Source organism: Aythya marila, assembly GCF_965140915.1.
Source record: "Aythya marila genome assembly, chromosome: 5".
NCBI lineage: Eukaryota > Metazoa > Chordata > Aves > Anseriformes > Anatidae > Aythya > Aythya marila.
This window is the reverse complement of record NC_139046.1, coordinates 36,028,144-36,046,653: the sequence shown is the minus strand read 5'-3', so window position 1 is coordinate 36,046,653 and position 18,510 is coordinate 36,028,144. Positions and strand designations below refer to the sequence as shown.

The window sequence follows — 18,510 nt, the reverse complement described above, 5'->3', positions numbered from 1 at the left end:
GCAGTGATCTTACTGCCATAGCTAACTTTAATTTGTAAAATGTTTTTGATTACATTCTTCAGAAAAAGCCTTTAATGATGTAACTGATCACGAGACAGAGGGATATGCTTTAGTTCTGCAGGTGGCACAAAAAATGTAGGTAGGAAGTAATTATTCACTGTCAGATACAAGACCCATCAAAGAAAGCCAGCAAAAGTCATTTCAGGGCAGGGGATAGCGAAGACTTTTCACCAATAAGTAGCAGTGGCCACAGGCAGACGCTGAGGGAAGAACAATCATATTGGACTAGAGGGACCCTTGGCCTGAGCCAGTTTGGCCGTTCTTACATTCATGTGCTCTCTTCTGTGTGAAAACATTAAAAGGAAGCAAGCCTCCCGAAAACTAGTTCTCCCATCATAACACTGATTTTAAAAAGGAGCAGAGTTTTATTTCCCAAGAGAAAGAGGAAGAGGAGACCTATTTCAAATTCCTATCTGGAAGACTCTGGGCGAGCCTTATGAGCCACTGGAAGAGAATCCGTCTCACTCTTTGATAGCCAGGATACAGTTTAAGCAAAGGTTTTGAGATTACACGGTAATTGCCCAATTAGCTCTTGCGTGCAAAAGGGATTCTCTTGTGTTTATCCATATCCAGCAGGGCAGAAATCCAAAGCTTTCTGCCCACTGTGGATTTACTTTTCCAATTCATTAGGATTAATTTCTCCACCACCCACACAGTTCCCTCAATCTCTTCCTCCTCTCCCTGCCCCATTGCCACCTGTCAGAGTTATAAAGATGATTGGTGCCTCTTAAGAGCAGCACAGAGCATCTTTATCCATCTACTTACTGACAGATGCTTTCTCCCCTCCTTTGCTGAAAGAGTCCTTTCCAAAAGCCTGCCGCCTGTCAAGCTGTCCCCAGAGCAGGTACATGCACACAGTGTCTACCCACACCCCCTCTGGTAACCCCGGTGTGTAACATAACCCCGTTCCAATCCCCCAAGCGCCAGGCAGCATTCTGTTTTGACAAGTCTCAGAGAAAACATAAGACAACTTTCAAACCCAGTAGCCATCAAGCTAAGCGATAATCCGTATAAACTGGCCAGCACCATGCCTTCAGGCTGGCCCAAATTATTTTTTAGCACTTCTAAAGCAGAGGATGAATTTGGGTAGATGGACATACAAGCAAATCCTTTTGCCTAGCCTTGGGGCAAAACCAGGACTGACTGTTTCTCCCCCATCTCTGCAGTCCAAGGCTTGTACAGAGGCATAGGAAACAAGCAGGGCATTAATTCTTCTAGCTCCGGCTCATCTACCCCTGCTTATTAAGTAACATCTTTCTCAGAAAGCCTCTTGAATTATATTACCAGAGCTGTTCTGGAAGATAATTGGTTTGGGAAGAGCCATCTCTGATCCTGTTGGTGTCACGGTATGACACGAAATCCTAGGAGTTCTCTTTCAAATTGGAAATCATAATAGCAACAGAGAGCTTTCATTTCAAGAAGAATGAATACGGGAAGAGTGCTTCTGACCCACAGTCCCTCCACTGCTGGAAATTATTTGAACTCCATCAAAGGAGAGCACAGGTAAACTGGAAAGCCTCAATAAAATGCTTTGCTTAGAGACATCCGTCACAGTCCCTAAAAAAAAATAAAAAAATAGGAGTACTTTCAGCAGCCACAGCTGGGCAAGAGGAAGAACAGTCTCACAAACGTAACTCTGAATGAAAACCCAAGAGATGGCACAGCGACAAGACACCTAAGGATGAGCCGAGCCGGTCTCGCTGCATGCCAGCTCCTCGGCTGCAGGATGAGAACAACAGCTTTCTCCTTCTCCGGGGAAGTGCTGGGACGTACACAAGAGAAGGCTGAGCAAGGATCACGTGCTGGGGTTGAAAAGGCTAAGCAGATCTCTCGAGTACCCTTCTGTTAGTGCCTGCCACGGCAGCACAACACAGAGGGATTCAAATTCGCTTTAAGCTGGCAAGTATCTGCAGCAGCCCCCGGAGCAGAGCGCTGCTCTCTGGGAGCTAATGCATCTTGGCAAGATGCAGGGCACACGGCCCCCTCGCACGGCATTATTTTCTTACACACTGCTTCTGCACCCTCAGTCCCTCAAGCAGCATCCACCTCTGTGATTCGCACACCGTCATCTTGGGTTGCTGGGGCTTTCCTTTCAGAATTAAACGAATAGCAAACTCTGCGCTGCCTTTCCCTCCCCCTTACCTCACTCTCCCTTTGCTTCTGTACATGCTGAAGTGAAATGCTCCCTCTGAATCAGATTTCAGCTGTCACAAAGCCAGCAGTTTTCTCTGAGGAAGTCAGGGTGCTAATGACAGAATTAGCAGCTGCCTCTAAATAGTTCATCTGCCACATGCGGTCAAAGGCCAGTAAAAGCAAGGCCAGGAGCAGGTGCACGGGCTGATTGCTCAAAGAACCTCCCCAGGCAGGGGGAAAGGAGCGAGGAGACCTCCCCACCCACACAAAGCCCAGGGACAGCAGCAGCAGGGCTGCAACAGGGAGCGTGCCCACCTAGACACAGCGAGGCTACAGGACACAGGGCTGCTCCCCCAGGCACCCTGCTGCTCTCTGCCCTTCCTTCAGCCCACCCCAAGCAGTTACACCTCAGACACCAAGCAGTGCTTAGGGCTGTAACCCCTCCAGCACCCCACAAGCCTCTCCACCCACCCCAATGAGAGCACTTTGTACAGGTGAGACAACAGAAGACAGAAATATTTAAGTGCCTTGCTAGAAGTACGACTGAGGGGGGGACTAGGACTATGGTTTCGGTGTTTCTCTTTCTCAAAATCCAGTGCTTTACTCAAAATGAAGGTTTGGTTGTTCTCGGCGAGGGTCCAAGGACATGCTTCATTGGCAGCATTACACAGTCTATTTAGAGCTTTTGATTCCCACATGTTCAAAGCACTTGTACTTTTCACAAAAACATTGTGGTGTCATTGAACATGATGTTATGTTTGAACTGAAAGGAGGAAAAAACATCTCTCCCCATCTATTATTACACATAAATATGAGTTGGTCTCCTACTATCACGCTATCTTAGGAGAGAATGAAAGATGAGTGAACTCAACCCTATCTATGCTAATTAGTGACCATCCATCATCAATTTACTGAGAGGGAAAAAAAGCTTCCTGCGAGGCCCGCCGTTATTTCTTCCATTCTGCTTGAAGGCATCCTGGGACAGAAGGAAGGATGGGAGAACCTGGAGGACCAGAGCACCTGAGCCCCACTCCCATCCCAGGGGCAGTAAAGTGCAGAGGTTAGGTCACACATTTTAAGAGGTCTGCTCAGTTGCATCACCCAAAAATTCATACAGTAGGATTTCAAATGGTGGCAAAAAGTATAACATTGCCTTCACTTGTCAGCTTAAGAAACTTGTTAGATACATGCTCTTACCAGAGGGAAATCTCAGAGTGCTCCAAAACACTTTTGCAGAGAGCTCAGATGCTGGCAGCGTTTAGGTAGAGCTGTCACTAAGACTAGCACCAGCTGAAGGCTTCAGGAGAGTTTAGGAAAGGTGCCTTGTGCCACGCTGCTCAGGACCAGATAACAGGACCTTTGTTTTATTTGGGTGATCCTGGAGCTATGACATCATTTAAAATGCTTCTTCTGCAGACAGGCAGAAAGAAACAAGTTTGCAAAAACTGCCCTATGAATGAATGGAAAGAAGTCAGGATGTGGGCTTGTTTTCAGATCTGCTTCAATGTGTCATCAAAATTAAAACAGAAATAAACTACTGGTGTCACTCCCTATCCAATATTTCCAGCTAGAAGGAGCTGGGGGTCAGATTTTCACACCTGAATACTCCCAACACTGAGAAATGCCTTACATCTTGATGCAAGCCAAGCAATAATCCTCCTTTCATGTGTGCTCTCCAGTCTGTCTCTGTTCAGCCCCTCTCTTTTGGGCTAGCCAACTGCCTGCACACAGACAGCAGGCAAGTCCCAGAGCCCCACGTGTGCTCACACACCCCGCTGTTTCTAGAGCAGTGGTAAGCAGCAGCACATCTCAGAGACAGGCGATCAGTTGTGCCCCCCAGGGATTTAAGAGACATTCAGGTGCCTTTCAAGGGAGATAAACATTTAAGTGCTTGTCCTACTAGGGGACCATAAAAGACAAAATACCTATGCTGCAGGAGCATTACACTTCCAAACACACCCAGTGGAACAGCACCAGGACTGCTGCAGGATCCAGGACACAAGCGTAACTCTTCTGGTCTCCCTGCTCCTACCTGCATTGCCCCTGCTCGCACGTTTCTGGTAGCACCAGGGCATCTGGTATGGGGCTCAGCTGAGATGGTCACCACTTCTGGGTGGCTTCATCCATTCCTGAGTGCTTACAGTCCCTAAGAAAACAACTTCACAAATAATGAGTGGCAGGGCACCAAAACCTTTCTGACTCGACTGATAAAACAGTTCTCCATGCTTCACGGGCAGTTCAGAAGCTCGACACAAGGGATATTGTGATGATTAATAATTAACTGGCTGGAGACACAGAGCTCAAGGACAGATGCCTCCCATCTGCAGGCTCCGTGAGCTGAGGCTGCACTTTGCAGGAGGAGGGAGGGGAGCCAGCAAGGCGAGGTGACAAGGTTGGTGTGCCCCTAGGACGCCAGCAGCCTTATCCAGATGCTTTTCCTTTTGTCTCCCAACACATAAGAAGGTATTATCCCGTGCTTCTCGAGGTAGCTTTTGCTACCCCAGTCACTGGGGGATCAGAGCAGCAAGGATTCCTGCCAATTCCTGGTGACAACTCAGCTAAATGAGATGCATCCTCAGAAGCTGCATTCGTGTATTTAATAGGCTTTAACATCAGCTTTAATGAGACACCTCTGAGACCTCAGGAGAGGTAACAGACAGCTGGAAATGTGCTTCAAAGTCCTGTGGGTGTGAGAAGCAGAATTCAAGTTCAGTTCAGATGCACCAAGTACAGGATTTTTAAGCACCTGATGTGTTAGAGACTATTAAATTGTTCTTTACAACAACTTTAAAATTTTCTATCTGCATAAACGTGTTTGATCCAGCAACAGCTTTAACTGTATCGAGATTATCCAAAACAACAGCTGCAATAGGAACTGAGCTGCATATCTCACAGTAATTACACATTACAAAGGGAATCCTTGGAGCATTTCAATAACATGCCATGTAACAAACAGCACTTAAAAAGACACAGATAGACATGCTAGCCTCCTAGCGTAACTTCACTGCAGGGAAGGGTTTGGAAGAGGCCAGTTTTATTCCAGCCTGCTTCCTGCCTCTCAGAAATAGGGGGAGTCGTAAAGGATGCTGAAAAAGTTCGAGTGTTGTTTGGATACAGGGTGTTGAAGAAGAAATGCTGTGAGAGAAAGAAGCATAAGGAGCATCTTCCTCTCCACCCCCTTTTCTCTTGCCTCCTGATTCAATTCCCGTAAGTGCTCTCTTCCATGAGCTCTGCCTGAATACAAGGGACAGAAGGGGACACCCAGCAGTGCTGCAAGGCCAGAGGGACATGTCCCCAGTGCACTTAACGAGGTGCTGGGACAGATGCCCTTCTGTCCTCCCTCCCCCCCAGGAGTGTCCTGCCTGCTTGGCTGGGCTTTGCCATGGCTCTGGCTACCACGATGCGGTGTCTCCTGCCAGCAGCACTCTGCCCAAGGGAAGAGCCAGGATTTGGCCCAGACAGTAAAAATGAGCAGAATTTGCATGGATCCACGTGGTCCGCATTTGTTTATCTTCACAGAGCCTTTTGCTCTCAACAAGCCACAGCTCTCATGCTCATGAGACCTATACAAAAATGGTAAGTTTCACAGTGCTTCCCTTCTGGCCCCGTGAAGACCCAAGCTTGAAGTGGACCCATTCATTTTGCCTCTCTCTGTTCTGTTTCTGCTTGGCTTACGCTGGAATTACTCTGTTCTGGTTTGGTTCAGTAAAACCCATTCGTCAAAGCATTTGTCCCCAATATCCTCACAGCAGCAAGCACAAAAGGCACAGCGCTCCAGCAGCAGAATAGGTCGGTTCCACGTTCCAGAGATCTGCCAAGGAGAAGATAGCCAGCTGCCTTGGATAATGAGCAGCCATAAAAATTAGAGTGAACAAGGGCATAGCAAATGACACTGCAATCAAGAACAGCGATGTTAGAACTGGAGACAGACCAGCCAAAGCCAGTGGGTGGATTTCAGCTTGGGATACGTACTTCCAGCTCTGGCCTCTGCAGGTTTGGAAACATCCAGTATTGCCTGATGTCTGTCTAAAAATGCCCTGAATGGAAGCAGAGCAATAGGAGGAGAGAAGAGCAAGGTAGACTTTTATTTACCAGGAAGAGTAATGCTTTCCGCTTGTACTTGACAATGAGGAGTCCAGACACTTGTCCAGGAGAGGACAGACCAACTTTCTAGCCTCCTCAGTCTGTGCGAGGGGAAGTTGGACACCCTCCTGGAACAGCCAGGACCCACTCTTAGTAGGCAAGTGGATGTTTCCAATCAAAAATTAAGTGCTTTGACATAAAAGACCCAGAACAACCAGACCCAGAGCATCCTGCTGTCAGTCTCTACGGCAGACTTGCATGAAGGGGCAGTTGTTTGAGTCCCTCAGGGATTTTATCCAGGTCTCTGTCACTCTCAATGAATCAGCACTCTAGGTGGTAGAAGTCAAGTGCAGAAATACCGCTGATCCTCCCCCTGCACATGCACAGTGCTTGTGTCAGAACCTCTGGGCACATCATTGCCATCTGCAAAACCACAGGATACTCCAGCCATCTCCACAAGTTGATAGCTATGAAACAGGATCTATGAGGAAGGAGATCTGGACCTTTACGGAGAGGAAGCCAGACATCAGATGGGCACCCTAAAATGGCCCCGATGTCTGTGCATCAATATCCACTACAAATCACTAGAAGATACTGAAGAGATCACCAAAGGGGCTGCAGTTCCTTGCTGATTTAAGTAAGACTATAGGTAAAGCAGAGTAACAGATCCAGGGCTGAAGGTTCAGCAGAGCATGTTATCAACAGAGCTTTCACTGTGCCAGGTCCTCCATCTCCCGGAGATGTGCATCCATCAGCAGTCACACAGCCGCTGACCTGTGTGCTGACCCACATGATGAAGGCACTTACTAAACAGGCTGAAATGCTGGAAGCATTTCTAGCACCTGGCACTTGTTTATGTGGATAAGCATCCCTGTCTATCAAAGATCAATTGTAAACCACAGCATTTCTCTTACCCTTATCATTGCTTTTCCAGACACCTTAATGTTCAAAGCTGAAAAACTAACTTACCAATTAAGACAATTTTCCACTCTTAGGACATGGCCTCATGTTTTACTCTGGGATGAGAAATCTCACTGATTCATGTACTTGTTAGATAAAGCTCTGAAGTAACAGAAATGTTTTCACTCCTCTAGACCTCTCATACAAGAACATTCAGTGTTTACCTAGAACAGCATCAAAATTTTTTTTACCCCAAAGGAATTTGAGTCAGTTTGCAAGAGAAAGATTCACCAGCATTGTGAATTTTGCTTCTCTTCTTCCCCAGCAGAAACACAGATTTAGCACATTGATCGATCTCTGCCTCCCTCCCCAGCTTCAGCTACGTCATCTTGGCATGATGACAGGAACAACAGAGGCTGAAACACGGAATAAGGGCAACCCAGGCCACCAAAGCAGCCTGCAGTCCTAGGACGCCCATTTAAATTCAGTCCATCTCACCAATGCACAAGCATATACCTGCCTACCACCACGCTCAGAAATGGATCTGACAGCTCTTCCAATTTGGTGGCTTTGTTTCTATCACTGGTGCTCAGCTCTCCACAGAAGCCCCCTTGCATGTAGAAGTGGTCCCCGTGGGCTGCCTCGCTAGGAGGCTTGATGGCCAGCTGAGCCATGGCACCGGAGTGCATCAAACCTACAAACCACAGACAAAACGCAGAAGGGTCTGCTTTGCTACAGCCAGCGTGGATCTTTTTGGTTAAGAGTGACAGTCTTCAGTACTGTCAACCCATCAACTTTTATCAGTACTAAGATCGATTTGAAAAAATAATAATAATCTAAGTGACTTTAGGAACCTTGACAGCCTACTGAGCCATAGGCTAAATCTTGCTGCCAGAAGTGTCACATTCTACAAGGAGCCTGCCTCGGTGTTGGGGGGAGCTCCAAAAACACCAGAGAAATTCACTGGAAGCCAGCTTCTACATGGCTTCAAGAGTAAACCACCATTTCTCTCAAAGCCATGCTCAGAGACAGGTCAGCAGGTTATGACTTTGCCTGTAGATGAGGTTAAAGAATAAGTCTCAGGAGCAACATAAATTTTCTGTGAAGTTAGAACTGACCTTGCCTTGAGAACCTGGATGTATACCTGCAATCCTGCCCATAAACAAGCCAACTCCTGCCTCTCCAGGAATTCAGGCTGCCTTGCGTTGAGCCCTTTAGAGGCACTAGGTCAGGTTAACACCTGAAGGAGCCAACTCGAGCACTGCTGGGTTAACAAGGGACCTGTGAGGCTTTGCTCCAGAAGCAGAGCTCATGCATTTATTGCACCGTGTTAGCCTTTCCTTAGTTCTCCTCACTCTAAGGTTTCGTGTATTTACTGATGCTGATGTGAAGGAGAGCACACTGTGGAGCAGCTTTCCTAGCACATGTGGCACTCACAGAAGTGTGAATTCGCACGATGCTCCAGTTGAGCCAGTTCAAGTCGTCCCACGGGGCAGCAGAGCACCGGTTCAACAAGCTGCTGACGGGGTGAATGCTGTAGCTGGAAAGAGCAATGCTCTGCGTACAGTCAAGAGGCACAGTCAGGAGATGGAGATCATCAAACATCTCATACCCAAGCTTAGAGTAATCAGCTAGAGAACTGCGGTGCTGGAGAAGATGAGCAGCAACGCGGACAGGTAGCCGGCTTGTCACCCTGACAACATCAACCCAGACTGTTCCTGACGGATAAATGCATCTCCAGGCTGTTGCTAAGACAACAAAAAAACATTTATTATGCATAAATGGGCACATTTCATCGCTGGGCTTATTAACCCAGGCCATGCCACTTACTCTGTAGCTTCTTAATTGGGTTAGATCAGATGCCATATCCCGATTGCTGCTTCTTGAACTAATGGACTCAGCTGCAGCTCAGTGTATTAGCTGCTTTATCTCTTCTTCCTCCAATTGATTTCCTCTCTCCAAAGATGCAAGAAAGAAGGGACGTCTAGTTTCATTTCATCATTTTCCCACGGGCTTGACTCAGGCGCTGACTACACCACAGGGCTCTGCATCACTGACCTGCTTTCCTCTTCCCTTCGCTCCTGCGCTCAGGCAGCAACCCCGCTCTGACTGGTCTGCCTGCGGCCAGCCTGATGTCACTACAATTGAATTGATGCAGACTCGGAGAAAAGCAGCAGAAACAAAGCCTAGCTTTGATTTATTTGAAAATTTGGATGTTCTGCTTGTAGATTTGCCATAACATCCTATTTATTTATTTTTAAAGCCAGAAACGCTTGCACTGGGAGATGTTGCATCCCAGAGAAGTGAAGCCACGGATAGCCCTCTCATACCTTGGGCTAAGGACTCTGCTGACATCCCGGTAGAGCAACTTGCTCTACTGTCCTACTTCCCCTCATTTGCAGGAGTGGACTACCCAGTCTCTCTGGCTTCTAACCAAGCGTTTTCCTCAGAGATTTCTCTGGATCCATAACCACATGTAATAACACATAACATATAACAACAGTGTATTATCATCACAGATCTTGCAGTGGGACCTTTTTTTTCCACTTGACTTACTGTGACTCCAAGACCTAGGCAGCATGAGCATAGTTTAACAATCTCACCAAGAAGCCAACAGGCGGCCAATTAAAAGCTCCAGGAAGACAAAGAAAACAAGCATTTGATATCTATCAGCCCTCCCTTCCCACTGCCGCCTGTGACTAGCAGCAAGTTCAGTTGCTCAAAGAAAGAGAAGCAGTTCAGCACTTATGTAGGACATGTTACAACACTGTGGGGAAACCCACTACGAGACACCAGGCAACTGCTATCTCACCAGTCTGTTTTGTTACACAGCATGCTGTATGGGATACAGTCTGAAGGCAGCAGAGTGAGGTTCTGTGTAAATTAAGAGTCAGTGACAAAGTAAAATCCCAAGACCATAATCTTCCCCTTGTCACTCAGCAATTTAAGGATCTACCTTTAATCTAATCCTGTAAGAAGCCTGTGAAGTAGATAAGATACCAGAGATCTTCCTCAGCCAGGGCTTATTCATTAAATACTTACAAGCTTTGCGACTGGTCACAGAACAAATAAGGATATCATACACCTACCAAGCTTTTCCAAGAATACGGAAAACTTCAGTGAACATTGTGTTTTTGAGAAATGAAGTGATTCAGATTTGGCAAATAGTTTTGGCGAGAGATGATTGGCAAACATTTTTAGGAAGAGTCAAAACATTTCATTTAATGTGTTTTAAGAAGTGGGGATTGTGTTTCAGAACAACTATTTTTTAAAATATATTAGGAGATGCCAGAATTTAATTAAAAACTCCCAAAAGCAATTTTGCATTTTGTTTTCCATTTGTTAAATATATTGTTTGGCCAACATATGAAAGAGAAAAGAAAAAGAAGAGATCCCACCGACTCTCTATCACTTCATCTTTCAAGACCACAAGTTGCTGTACTGACGTAAAGCATCACTTCAGCTCATCCCAGCAGGAAACTCCGCAGCTATTGAGCTAGTTGATGAAAGAGTCCTTTTGCTTTCCATTTGGCTTCCTGGAATACCAAAGGCAGTCAGGTGATGCAGTATTTCTCTATACATAGCAGCTCATAAACAACTCCTGAGTAGTGCAGAAGGGGGACCACCACCTGCAATAGGATTTCTCGCCTCTCCCTTCTGACTAAGTGAGCTGAGAGCATCCGAGACCTCTACTTGCAGTAATCACAAACATGTTGACATTTTTCTGAGTAACTAGACTCACTCTTCCCTCCAAATAGAGAGATAATAAAATGTTCCACAAGCTAGTCAGTGCTTAAAACATTTGCTCCAGAGAATCAAGAGTTCTGCTTGCAATCCTTGCTGCAGCTTCTAAAGCAGATTCAAAGACTCCTTATGTACTGAAGCTGGAGGAACAAAGAACCTCTAATTCCTTCAGTCTCAAAGCACATAATTACAGTGGTCAGGAGACTCACTCTGCCTGTTCCACCTGCATAGGAAGCCAAAAAGGGATGCTAGAATGGTAAGGTTGCACTGGTTTTCAATCCTGTATACACGTCACCACCTCCAAATCAGATGCAAGCAATGCTTGTTCAAGCAGAAGGCCAAAAATAGCAGGAAGAAAAGAAGCTCTTATCTCCATAATATTATTCTGTGACAGAAAAATTAGCTTAAAGCACTGAAGTATTGTGTGTTTATACTGTGGCCATACAGACCCTCTAGCTTTACATCTTTCCTCACTGATCACTGGCCTCTCCTCTCTACTAAGAGACTCTCTGACAAGCTTCTTCTCAGAGCACATAAAATAAACAACACCCAACCCTCACCCTATGCCAGGGCCTGCTGCAGAATACCACAAGCAGGTTTCCCCACCACAACGTGCTCACCTGAAAATCCTACCTCTGCTCCGGGACTGAGAATAAAGCCAGACTGCTCCATGCAGCTCCCCCTCCTTGAGGCAACATCCTGCTGCCAGACCTTGATCCCTGAGCCCAGCTCCACACCAAAGGCATTTATAAAGTCAGAAACAAGCTCTTTGAAGCTTTTCTCCTCACCTGAGCCACTCCCAGGCTGTAATCAGCTTCTGCTGCCTGGCTATGAGGAGCACAGACCGTGTTTCCTGGTGGCCCAGCTGAAACTACTTCTCCTCTCCCAGGGAGAAGGACGGATTCGTTACAGCACACTGGGCCCTGCTGAGATATTGTGGTGTCACCACCAGAGAGAGGACAGTGGAGGTCAACCACACTGTCACCATCCAGAGCCACAGCTCATTCGACGTTTGCAGAGAATGAGGGGGCTGCTTTGCCACCACCACAGGGTGCCAACCCTGTGGTCACAGTGCACTCAATGTAATTTTCCCCTCTGGGCTCATCAGCTCCTAATGAACTAAGTGACAACTTGCAAAACGCAAGGAGCTTTGGAGCGTACCTTGGTAGTGAAGACAGACACTTGTGATTTCTGTGGCTGATTATTGAAATTTTGGGCCCTTGAACATGAATACACAAGTACACAAAAGAGAGAGGAGCTAGAGTAACTTCAGTGCTTGCTGCACTGTGCTTCCTTCTGTCCACTACTCTGGTGACATGTAGAGATTTCTCTTCCAGTGAGTGTATACTAACACCTTCCTCCCTCCCTCCCCAGAAATGCCTCCTTCTGTGCTGACACAGCCTCCCAGGATGCTCAGTTCTACCACACTGATAAAAATCAGTGGTGAGATTCAGGTTTCCAGAATTCCTGGAAACAACACACACGACCATAGTTTTACAGCCGCTGGCCAAAATGCCACCCCTACTTCAGCACAGGCTGCAAGCAGTAACACCACAAACATAAAACAGAGGTCTTTAACACTTCCGTGGGGACAGGAACTGTGCAGTGTTTATTTTTCTGTCAGGGCTACTTGGCTGATCCACTCGGTGGTGTGACGGAGAAATCAAAATGACACTGTCATCCACTAATAAGTGAAGCAAGAGAGACCTCAACCTGTCATCTTCAGGGCCACCCTTTGCTATCAGCCATGGCCCATCAGCCCTTTAGAGGGCAAATGACATAAAGGACACAAAGAACTAAAAGAATTTGGAAAAGCCATTTTAAGGAATTACATTTTTTGCTAACTCTCGTAAGTTAAATGTCATTGGGAGAAATCTCAGAGCTAGCGCACCTACAGTGACCTGAACGTAATTTAACTCCCATCACTCCAGAGAGGATGATCAGCAATGTCAGTGGAATCCATGGGATACAGGTGGGAGAAGGATCATCTCAGGGGCTTGTTTTCACCAGCATAAAGTACAAGTAAAAATACCAGCAGATCAAGATGATAGCTTTGTATGTTATCAGCTGCAAAGACAGTGGAAATTCAGGACAACTATACCTACAATAAAAAAGGGACAGCAATGATGTAAATATCTTTTCTTTTAATTTAATAGCATGAATGTGCTTTGCAATAAGCTGAAAACATGATGGGAGCCCCCAGCTTGAATCTCTGCCAAAATGACTATTTTTAGTTGAATGCATTTAGCTAGCTTGTTAAAGCTTTAAACCTAGGCAATATTTGCAGTCACTCTTATGTCAGATTTCAGGAAGTGACATTCATTAACGTTACAATGATGTAGTTAACTATTCCAAAGCAAGACAGAAAGAATTAAAGCAATAAAGAAACAGAATGAGATCCTGACTGAAGAAAATCAACCCTGTGATCTAAGCAAGATCTCATCCATGACGAACAGCTTATTAAGGGGGTTTGGAGGGAAGGGATCAACAAGTTATGAGGAGGAAATTGATTTATCTTTCCAAAAGTAAAGTGATAACTGACTGATCGGAGCAAACTCTGTCATAGATTTTACAGAGAGAGTTATTTCCTGCAGGTCTCCAAACAGCTGTTGGCTTAGGTTAAGTCCATGCAAGAGAGAGATTCAGACTGGGAGAGACTCATCCACAATCAAGCCCCTGATCTGTGTTGTTATTCTGTGTTCACATTTAGAGCTTGCATCAGACTTCAGCATCATGCATACTCTTTAAAATATCCTTGTTGAGCAGCAAAGCTCTCCCTCCCGGTCTTTTTTTGCAAGTGCGTGCTGGTGTGTAGAAGCTCTTAAGCAACAGATAAAACAGGATATAATCACTCTGCATGCTGGGGGTTAGGGAAATTGCTTTCAATGAAGATATTCTGAACACTTGGAATACAAGTGATTTTTGCTCAATTCTTTTACGCTGAAGAAAATAAGTCTAATAAATAGATCTACTTGCTTTAGCTATTTGTGCTAAACACCTCATTAAGCATAAGCTTTTTTTTTTTTTTCCCCTAAAAGAAGCATGGTACATATCCAATGGGTAAAAGGATAAATGGCTATAATCTTTGAATACACAAGACTACACAGAATGGGTATTTCATAGCTGCACAAAGCCCATAATTGAACTTCTGCCCTAAGGGTAAGCTTTCCTGCAGTGTAAGTGCTTCCAGATGCCATACAGGGGTCATGTTCCTTGTCAGAAAAGCAGAGCTTTACATCCAGTTAATTGTTATCCCCAGCTGTCTTTTTTTTTTTTTTTTTTTCTTTGAGACTAGTTTTCCAACAGTCATTCAAGCAAATGTGCTCATTTCCCAGTTCCCCCGCAATTCCCCACCACAGTGTAACAAAGTGCAGATTTTGCATGGCTGCATTCCAAACTCCGTGGTGATAAAATCATAGCAGCAATGGAAAAGCATGTAGCCTCAATAATCATAATGTAGGATTTGAACTAGAGGTGACTCAGTGGTAGTCAAACAGATGCTATATGAAAATAGAATGGTTTCTATGTACAGAGCATTAACTTGTGGTTAACCCACGGAGTTAGTACTGACACAGGAAGGTTTGTGTGGCTTGCTGGGACGCAAAAATTACTCAGTCTGAATTAAACTGATGACCTTGATTCAGTTCACTGTGTCTGGGTGTCCATCTCAGCACACAGTGACCATGAGCAGCAAGTTCCTTCTCCACAGCTTCCTTTGGGCATCATCTTTGGTGTCAATGACATTAAAGAGAAGGCAAAGACCAAATCTGTCCAGATCCCTTCAGCTCGGTACCAAAATACTAACTGATTTGAGACAGCTCAACAGTGACTGAGAGGAAAGTTCAGACCACAGCCAGCAGCAGAACAAAGTGGGGAAAAAAAAAAGAAAAAAGAAAAAAAAAAAAACAACAAGGCAGACAGTGCATACAACAAAAGAGCAACACAACCCCTTTACCTTCTTCAAATTATTAGCTAGGAACTCTTGTGTGTACGTGTGCAATGTCAGCTTCTTGTTACCACAATCTAGCCACCAGCTGCTTGGGTTACCAGACCTATTGCTTGAAGAACTGCTTGGGGAAGCTCGCAGTTCAGGCTGCCAAGCAATTGACCATTAAACACTCAAGATCAAAGTCTAGGGAAGGAGTTTACACCAATTTGGTCACCTTTGCCAATACTAGCTTGGGAAGAGGCAGCTTCAAGCTATTCTTGTGCTTTCCAGACTGTCCTTCAACATAGACACAGTCCTACCTGAAGAGTCCTTACCACCCCCTCTTCCCTCAGGAAATAACCTACCTTTTTCAGCCAACAAAAGATCACTTTATCTTTGTGATGAGAAGAGGTTTGGCATTTACTAGAGCCCACCCTTTGGTGGCTATTCACTGGATTTTCCCAACAGGGAAACCTACATTACTCTGCAGCCTTCCTATTGAAAGTTGTCACCCTTTGATGACAAAAAGCAAAAGTATGCCATAATCTTAAAAGTACGGAGCTGGATAGCTGGATGTATAGAGCCAGTCAGGACGTGGGCCACATAAAGTTATATTTTCCCCAGTAAAGTTCACTCAATTCTTTGTAAGATTTGAAAACTTTTTTTAATTTTTTTTAATCACTAGCTCATAAATGCAGGAGAGGATGTACATTGCCATCAAAATGTTCCTCACCTTAACACGTCTATCCCAAACTTGTGCTGGGCCAGAGAGCAAACAGGTCGTGCCAAGCCTTCTTCTTTCTGGGGGCTTGTCCCAAGGATGGGATTCAGAGATCATCTGTTTGTTCGCCCAGGGAGTTTCCACTGACATTGCCCCTTGCAGAAGGAGGGCAAGGGAAGCAACTTGCTTCGCTATGAACTTCCAGGAAACATTTCCAAGCAGCATGTCCCTATGCTCCTCCCTGTGCTGAAACTTCATCAGTTCAGACTGCTTTTTACTCCTGCTGTTCCAATTAACCTTCAGAGACAATGATTAACTACTATCTCATGTATACGAGGGACTGATCCAGATTATTAGCCTAGAAACCACATCCTTAATATAATTCTACAGATGTTTCTCATCCCTGGATGATATCCTTACCCCTTCCTCACAGCCTGGCAGTCCTTGATCACTCAAAATTAAATGACGACTGGCTGGCTCCTAGAGAGAGGTGATCACATCTTTCTTAACTGGGACACTGGAAATTAAAAAGTCCTCCCCTCACCCACTGCTGCTCCTGAAAAATCCTGCAGAAAATCCAGCACGGTTTTACCTGTAATCTGCCACAACGTGCTGAACATTTCAAAGAAAAAAAAAATAAATAAACAACAGTGGTCAGCGTCATCTCTGACAGCCAGAACATGGCATATTCAGATGAGGAGGCTGCTGGAGGAGGGTGGACATCCCCCTCCCTGGGGATCTGTGCTTGGCTCCTCTTCGTGCAATGCCTGCCTCCGAGCACAAGCTCCCTCCCCGTCCCTCTGCTCCCACAGCCCGAACTGTTTCGCACTCACCATATCATAGACGTTGAGGATCACCGGTTCATTGGCCATTGTTGATTGCAGCGGAGGCTGGATGAAAACCTCTCAAGTCCCTGCCAGATGTGCGGTGCTGCCCCCAGGGTACGCCTTCACCCTGAGGCAGGCAGAAGGAAGAGCCTCATCCTGCAGCCTCCCAGGGAAGGAGAGCGGAGGGAGGAGGAAAGGAGGGAAACCTCACGGCTGCGGGGTGCGGGGTAAAGTTGGTTGCAAGAAGGCAGGAAGGCTTGGGCTGGTGTTGCTGGTTGTACAGGGTTTATTCCACCTCTCCACAGCGTGACGGATACCGGGTTTCCTTCTAACTCTGCAGCTGGCCCCCCGGGGGTCTGTAGGTTGATGCACGGCCACCGTCGGGGTGTGTGAATCCCACAAATGACAGCCCCAGCCCCAGCCCCAGGGACGAGCCCTCCTCTGGCTCCGGGGGCAGCAGCAGGAGCAGGGGTGGGGGGGAGATGAGCTCTCGGCGTCCTTCTGGGCAGCTCGGCGTGCTGAGGGCTGCAGATCCGCTGGGAGCCCCGATGGGGGGAACCGGGGCTCAGGCGCTCCGGGGAGGGGGGCTGTCGGCCCCCGGCAGGACGCGGCGAAGAGGCTGTGCCAGGGGGGCTCCGGCGCGGGGCTCGACGGTGGCGAGGAGCGGAGGAAGGGGCCGGCCACCCCCCGGGCACAGCCGGGATGCTGCCAGGGCCATGGCGCCCCCGGCCCGGCGGGTTGACCTGGCGGCTGCGCCTGAGGCGGCTGGCGGCGGGGCCGCGGGGAGGAGGGCTCCGGGTGGGCTCCCCGCTCTTATTTCGGGAGCGGCTCGTCCCGGGCCGGGCAGCTCCTGCTGGCTGACGGACAGGGGGTCCTGCCCCGGCCTCTGGCGGTGGCTGGCTGCATGTCGGCACGGGGCAGGGCGGGGAAGGGCCGGAGTTGCACTTCTGTCAGCGGCGGGGGCCGGAGTTTCTTTCGCCTGTCCTGCAGCTACTTCACGCTGGTCTCACGCGGCCGGTCGGCTCTGCAGTGGCTTGCCAGCAAAAGCTCCCCTCCGACCTGGATGCGAGAGTCAATTATAAAATCCACTGCGGTAATTTCATCTTCCCTTCGCTCCTCCTCTCGCTTTAAAGGGAGAGAGCAGGGCGTGCGATGGTGCCGGGAAGGGGCGCAGTGGGGATTTTTTTTGGGGGGGGGCTCCTGCAGGCAGGGACGGGAGGCGCCGTGCACATCACCGCCGTGACCTGAGGGGCTCAGGCACCGCAGACTTTGTGGAGCAGCCCCCCCACCCCCCAAAAAAAATTTTAAAAAATCGATCTATATAAATAAATAAATAGCAGGGATGACCTCATCTGAGCTGGAGGCGTAGCTGAGGCTCTCCGCCAGCTCTCAGCCAACCAGCTCTGCATGGGAATCGCAGGGAGCCCGTTACATCAGCAGAGCCCAGCATGCCACAGCCCTTCCCGGCGCTGTCCCCGGCCGCAGGGCACCCATCCCGCCCGGGGGAAGCGCTCACCTCCCTCGGGCAGGGCCAGGAGGACAGCCCACAGCCCTGCAGCCTGCCCAGCCACCGGTTAGGCGGCGAGCAGGGGCTGTGTGGCGGTGAGCACATCCACGTCTTGCCTTGCTAGCTGCCTGCCAGGAAACTTTTCCCCCCAGCCGGTGCCAGAGGAGACCTGGCTTTGCCCTAAGTGTACACGCTTCCAAAGGGGAAAGCCACGTCTGGGGTGTGCAGCATGGCAGGGAGTCCTGCACAGCAATGTCATCTGGGGTAGTTATCCCATGGGTGGGTTATTAGGCAACTCCAGGCACCCCCAGCCCTCCGAGCAACCCCAGGTACCCTGCTGGGTGCCTTTAGCCAGCTGGCTGAGGCCTGCAGGAGCAGCCAGTGCCGGTGGGAAAGGCTGCCTCCTCCTCCCTGCCACCACAGATCCAGGCACTGCTCAGAGGACAGGTTAAACCCCCAGCAACATACAAGGACTGCTAAGCAATGACAGGCTCCCTCCACAAGGAGCTAAGCACCATCATTTGCGCCCAAACTTGCAAAACAAACCTCCTACTGAATCCCACAGGGCTCCTGCTAACTGTCAAAGATATCCCGAGACTGTTACTTT

At 47.7% G+C, this 18,510-nt stretch overlaps 1 protein-coding gene across 2 annotated transcripts in view; it reads right to left on the bottom strand.

Annotated features, from left to right (window-relative positions):
* LOC309879074 (deubiquitinase DESI2-like) overlaps positions 1 to 17,671 on the bottom strand; it is a 53,785-nt gene extending 36,114 nt beyond the window's left edge. For both annotated transcript variants that reach the window (XM_082762388.1, XM_082762389.1), the window contains exon 1: positions 16,403 to 17,671. In XM_082762388.1, the coding sequence (XP_082618514.1) occupies positions 16,403 to 16,441 (39 nt within the window). In that variant the 5' untranslated portion in view covers positions 16,442 to 17,671. The remainder of the gene's footprint in view (positions 1 to 16,402) is intronic.
* Between the last annotated feature and the right edge of the window lie 839 nt (positions 17,672 to 18,510).